This window comes from Olea europaea, unplaced genomic scaffold, assembly GCF_002742605.1.
Source record: "Olea europaea var. sylvestris unplaced genomic scaffold, O_europaea_v1 scaffold4063, whole genome shotgun sequence".
Classification (NCBI taxonomy): domain Eukaryota; kingdom Viridiplantae; phylum Streptophyta; class Magnoliopsida; order Lamiales; family Oleaceae; genus Olea; species Olea europaea.
The window spans coordinates 1-6,424 of NW_019260297.1; the positions used below are offsets into that span (position 1 = coordinate 1).

The 6,424-nt window shown below is 34.2% G+C and overlaps 1 protein-coding gene across 1 annotated transcript; it reads left to right on the forward strand.

Moving 5' to 3' along the window:
• Nucleotides 1-6: 6 nt before the first annotated feature.
• Nucleotides 7-5,234, forward strand: LOC111387517 (coatomer subunit beta'-2-like). Its single transcript, XM_023012085.1, has 11 exons — nucleotides 7-31; nucleotides 152-268; nucleotides 829-943; nucleotides 1,118-1,189; nucleotides 1,549-1,745; nucleotides 1,823-1,916; nucleotides 2,640-2,746; nucleotides 3,031-3,160; nucleotides 3,591-3,747; nucleotides 4,346-4,409; nucleotides 4,992-5,234. Exons 2-10 carry the CDS (start codon nucleotides 204-206, stop codon nucleotides 4,363-4,365), a joined length of 957 nt encoding a protein of 318 aa, XP_022867853.1. The 5' UTR covers nucleotides 7-31; nucleotides 152-203; the 3' UTR covers nucleotides 4,366-4,409; nucleotides 4,992-5,234.
• Nucleotides 5,235-6,424: the final 1,190 nt, after the last annotated feature.

A 6,424-nucleotide genomic window follows, 5' to 3' on the forward strand; every position in this document is an offset into this window, starting at 1 on the left:
GTCGAGTATATCTCATTGACAAAGAATTCAAGTGAGTGAGGTTCTTGGAAGCTTAGGATCAGTGATTGATTTGATCAGATCTTACAATTTGGACGGGCAATGTGTTATGCTGACCACTAATTGTGAGTTTCCTTGATCCTTCTCATTTCAGTGTTGTGGGATATACTTTGCTGCTGAGCTTGATTGAGTACAAGACTCTTGTGATGCGTGGTGATCTTGAAAGGGCAAATGAGGTCTTACCATCAATTCCAAAGGAGCATAAGAATAGGTTTGTTTTATCTTAGACACGTATATGACTGTAGGAAGAAAGTTTCGTAATGAATGGAATTAATGCATTTGTTTTGGTTTAGAAATTGAAACTCTTAATTAACATTTTATGAATTGTTAAGTAGATAACATTGTGAATGGTCCTATTTGCTTGCTGTCTGTGCTATGTAATGAACAGAAGTTGTCTCGTGGCTTTTTTTTTTTTTTAATGAAACAAGAGCATTGTTAATGTATATGCACATTTATATTTCTTTGATGAGGGCTAGTTAGACTTATCGTGTTCTTGTTAAACCGAATTATTGACCTATAGTTCAAGTGTTTATCAGTGACTACTTATGTGGTTGGGAAATATGTCATGTTTCTTCTGCTCGTGCCTGCCTGCTATTTTGTCTGATTAGTATTGAATCCCCCCCCCCCCCCCCCCCCCCCCAACGACCAAAAAAAAAAAAGGAAAAAGATAAGAAATTCAATACAAAAAATGCTTGAAAATTGTTTTTTCACACATCTTTTTCTATAAATTATTTTGCTTGAATGTAAACATTAAGTTGATTATGTTGTCAGTGTGGCTCGTTTCTTGGAATCGCGGGGAATGATAGAAGAAGCGTTAGAAGTTGCTACAGAATCTGATTACAGATTTGAGCTAGCCATACAGCTGGGTAAACTAGAGATAGCGAAGGTAAATGCTGCTTACTTATATATTGGGATGTGATTAGAAGCAAACATTACCTGGGCAGTTTTCTCAGTCTGGAGAAGAATCAGAATTTTGGTTCTCTTTCTTTGTGTTCAGTTTCATGCTTTGGCATAACATGTGCTGCTTATAAGTGGAACATTTTGCTATACTTGTCTACAGGAAATAGCCACATTAGCACAAAGCGAGTCTAAATGGAAGCAATTGGGTGAATTAGCTATGTCCACTGGAATGGTATTGTCTTATCCTCAATTTGTTCAGATGTCGCGTTAGCTGAAATGCATATTGATTTGCTGCTGCTTCAAAAAAAAAAAAAAAAATTTGTGAATGGTGTGTGAACTCCAGCGTGAAACAATTGTTAGTACTTAAACAAATGTATTTTTTTTGTGGTCCTGAAAACAACTTTTTGTTGACAAAACGACCTCAACTTTTTGTTGTCTTAAAGTGAATTTCTGAAATTCTTGGATGCACAAACGATTGCCATGAGGAGATAGAACTTTGATTTTCTTTCCCTTTTTACTTGAATTGGACAAAAAGCTTGCACCATTCCTCCATTCTTGAATTCTTTATAACTGTATGCTGTCATATTGCAGTTAGAGATGGCTGAGGAATGTTTAAAGCAAGCAAATGATTTGAGCGGTTTACTACTACTCTATTCTTCTCTGGGAGATGCCGAAGGAATAACTCAACTTGCATCTCTTGCCAAAGAGCATGGGAAGAACAATGTTGCATTCCTCTGTCTATTTATGTTGGGTAAATTGGAGGACTGCCTTCAGCTGTTGGTTGATAGGTAATTCTTGCTGTCACTTTATCTGGCTGGTGTACCTCTTTAACTCTGATGATTTCTGAATCACAATTTCTGTACAGCAATCGGATACCTGAAGCTGCATTGATGGCTCGTTCTTATCTTCCTAGTAAAGTGTCAGAAATTGTGGCTCTCTGGAGAAAGGACCTCAATAAGGTTGCAGTTCAATTATGATGAATTGGCTTGTGCTTGTGATTCTGTGCAGTGATGCATTATTCTCTATTTTCAAAACATGTGCAACTGAATAATGGACGAGGCACAATTAAGAACCTTACTGCAAATAATGACATCTAATATACTGATTATGATCCTTCAATTCACTGTTTTTTTCATCGAAAGTTGATATTTACAAGCTTTCATTTAGATTACAATTATATATGATTCTTCGAATTCTCATTAAAAAATTGTGTTTGCAAATTTTCTCCTAAGTCAATTCGTTAAATTTCTAAATATGTTAAACTATTTTCTATATCTAACTCCCTGTATTCGTGTTATTAATAACTCGATATATGTTGACCAACAGATGAAGAAGGGTTGCATACATTATATCTTCCTGTATTCATCGTTGTTTATTATAATTCCTTTGTTGTGTTAAAATGTGTTTACCCTCCTTTAGTTTTGAGAGCAGTCACAACTCACTTAAATTTCCCTGCTTAGTCTTCTTATTCAGTTTGGATTCTTTTTCTTTTGTTGGGACTGTAGTGGGGGCGGGTTTATCTGTCAAAATGAAGGCATGGCATATCTGTGGGGAAAGTATTATAATTCCTGCTCAAAAGGTTACATTTTCTACTTCATAGAAGTGAACTGCAAGATGTAACTTTGTTTGATTATTTTACAGCAAACTTTCTGTTCTATTCACCTGGATTGTGTGGTTTGCAGATTAATCAGAAAGCTGCAGAATCTCTGGCTGATCCTGCAGAATATCCCAATTTATTTGAGGACTGGCAAATTGCACTTGATGTTGAATCTAAAGTTGCCGAGACAATGTATGGATTTATTTATGGGTTTTATTTCCTCCTCCTTGTTTGATAAAGCTACTTGTGTATTTTACACAGATAGTCTAGCATTTAATTTATCAGTGTCATATCCCTTGTATTTTATATCATTCTGGAACACCATTATAGCTCATAACCATTCAGCTATAAGTTAGCTGTATTATATTTTTTCTTCTTTCATTTTGGAGCCTGTCATCTCAGTTATCTTTGAGGTTATGGGACAGTTTGAAGAGTATGCATTAGAGTAAACATAAAAATCTTTTTCAACATTGCAGGGGTAATTATCCTCCAGCAGCTGAATATGTACAGCATATTGATAGATCAACCGCAAGCCTTGTGGAAACTTTCAGAAACATGCAAGTGCACGAGGAAGAACCACTGGAAAATGGAAGCTTGGATCATGAGGTTCAACTCAATATGTTGTACAAATAAACTAATTGAATTTAGTGTGTTGTGCTTGATTGAACTTTAATTCAAAGGAATGAAAGCATTGAGCTTAAATAACTCACTCAGAATGCATTTCAAAGGATTACTTTATCCAGCCTGATGGAATTTTGAATTTGTTTTATAATATATGTTGTTGGAAAATAAAATAAAGAAAAATACTATTCACTTTCTGATGCTTTTGTGTCCCTTTTTATCTTTTATTTCTTGCTGAGTAAAACTTGTCAGATTTGCAAATTTTGACCAGCAATTAATGCCTTGTGGTTTTTTTTTGTTCCTTGTAAAAGTAACTTGGGCACTCATGTTTCCAACTGTATTTTTAGATTACCTGTAGTTGACTTACTCAGTCTATAAGTTGGTTTTGAGAGCTGGTTTCTGTTATTTTCTCCAGGTTGTAGAGCAGAATGAAGAGGAAGCACAAGAGGGGGGGCAAGATGATGCAGAGGAAGAGGGGCATGAGGAGAGCCAAGAAGAGGCTGTTGTGGTGGATGCTGACTCAACAGATGGTGCTGTACTAATCAACTCTAACGAGGCTGATGAAGAGTGGGGTACGAATAATGAAGGAAAACCGTCAGCCTAAAAGCGATTGGTTGGGCAAGTGTGAAATACTAGTTTTTTGGCTGGTGATTAATTGGATTTCTTTTAGTTGTCGTTCTGATTCCCTTTCTTATATTCTATATACATGCTTATTTCATTTAAGCTTATATATGTTCCCTTTCTTATATACTATTGATTTGTGTTAGTAATTAATAAATTCTACCAAATTTTATTGCTTTAAAGTTTGGTGGGTAAAAGAAGATTTACTAACAGAGACATTTTGAAGTTACAGTGGTATCTGATAGATCATCAAGAAGTCATTTATTTTGATTATGATATATAATGCATTAGAATGGAGAAATCTTTTCTTGGTTCTTTTGGTTCAGTTTTTCATTGCTAATGCTCATAGATTTTTATTTTTTATTTTTATCGGATCCTATGTCTTCTCAATCATCATCTGGTGCTTCAATTTAATTTGGTGCCTTAAAATGAACTGAATTTGCAGTTTAGCATGCCTTCTATTTCTTCTCGTGTCTCATAGGTTATTTGTTTTGTATTTTGACCATTATGCATCAGCTTTGATTTAATGACAGAGCCTTGTGTTTGCAGTGCTTACACCACGTCACTAGGTCCACTCAAGATAGCTGGTTCCTGCCGGTTGTGACTCCTTAAGGTGAGGAATTGAAGTTACGAGATTCTCATTTCTATAATAAATCCATCTGGTAGAATTTCAAATGCTTCCTATTTTGATTTTCTTGTAACATGTCCTGTTCTAGTAATCTCACATGCATATACTTTCTGAATTTTTTGGTGAATTGGCATTTGCTTGTTTATTGATTTTGGCAGCGGCATTGAGATATGAATTGTTTGCCATTTCTCTTATTCATAGCCAACAAAAATGTGTATCTTAATTTTTTGGGTGTGCTAGAAATCTATTTGCATCGAATCATTGACATCTGTAAGCAACTGAAATAAAGTTGAGGATATCTGATCTAACAAGCCTTCTCTCTGCAAATTTATTTCAGGAATCATTTAATTTTCATCTTTGGCCTTATTATTGCGACTCTTCATATTGTTTATTTATAAACTTATCTAGTATTGCGTACTTTGTTTCTTCTATTTCTGGAATAAGTTGTACTACGTAGTTCGGATAAATATACTTGGACCTGCCGATCGTTTCCATCTATTTAAATTGTTATACCGGTTCTTTGCTTGTTTTCCTGTAAAGAAAGTTAAATTCATTTTCTTTTGCCAGGTATTCTAGATGTTTCGGTAAAGTGGTGATCCAGTAATCGCGTGGTGTCATTTTGTAGCTCAATTACTTTTTGTCTTTCGAACTCATTGTAGACTTTGAAGCTACACCTTATAGTTTAGTTCACTATAGTTTTACTATATTCTTTCATGGGGCACTGTACTTAAATGTATACAACGACAGTAGGAATTACAATTCTTCAGATTTTCATACATCACATATTGTATGCTTGATTTCCCTTCTGCATGGCGCGTCTCTTTTATTATTTTTCCCTTTATAGATTGTTCATTATGTTGTAGATTATGTTTTGACTTTTGTTGACTCGTTTTGTGATTTACTTGGGTAAGAAACACTATTAGTCACTCGACTTGTAGCTAAGTTTTAGGTCTGTCAACTAACTTTATAGCTGGTATTGCAATAAATCAAACCTTTTGATAGTTGGGTCTCCAATCTTCAATGAAAAATGTAAAAGAATAATATTTTAGCTCGTGATTAGTTGACGGAATTTTGTCCTCCGTGAGTAGGGAGCTAAATATTACAAAACTAAATCTGGAAACTCAATTATCAAATGGAAATTGGAGAGAGATCGAAGTGTTGAGCTAGCCTGATCCAAGTCAAGTTGGCTTCCGTGGACAGGCTAACAGCTTTCCTTTTTTATTTTTTAAATACAATTTGAAAAGAAAAAAAAAAGGTGTTAAACACGGTGTCACGTTGGGTCGATTTGTGATGTCTCTATAACATGTTTTAGGTGATTCGATACTGTCAACTATGCAAAGAATGTGAAAATCCATTAGCTCGATTCAAAGCTAAGTGAAATATATCTCCAATCAAATACAACATCATCCAATTTTATTTTATAACTATTTTTAGTGTTTTTATATCTAGAAGTTGCTAAGAAATATGACTTTTGAAGAGTGAATAGTTGTTTCTAAGATTAAAAGGTTATTTTTGAACAAGTTTACATGATTTTTTGAGGAAATATTTCATCTTATTAGAAGAAGTTTTAGAGGAAGTGATTTGACGTTATTTTTTCAGAAAACATTTCTAAAAAAAATAATAATAATAAAATAAAATAAAATTGAATTTTTGCACCCTAAATTATTGAATAAACGCACCGTACAATTTTTTATTTATAAATCCATTTTAAGTTATATATATGCCATTTTTAGTTAAGTTCCTCCCAACTTTATCCGATCAGGAAATAAGAAAAGAAATAACAATAATAAAGACAGACTCGTAGCATATATCTCTCCCAACTTTATATATATTCCTTCTCATCTCCTTCTTTCCGCTTCACGGCCCTAGGGTTTTGACACAACCAAATACTGAAGCTTCAAATTTTAGCGAATCTCCCGACGCAAATCCCACTACTTCTCTCAGGTACCTGATTCTCTTACAGATGGCGTGTAGGTTTTTTTTTTTTTTTTTTTTTCTTA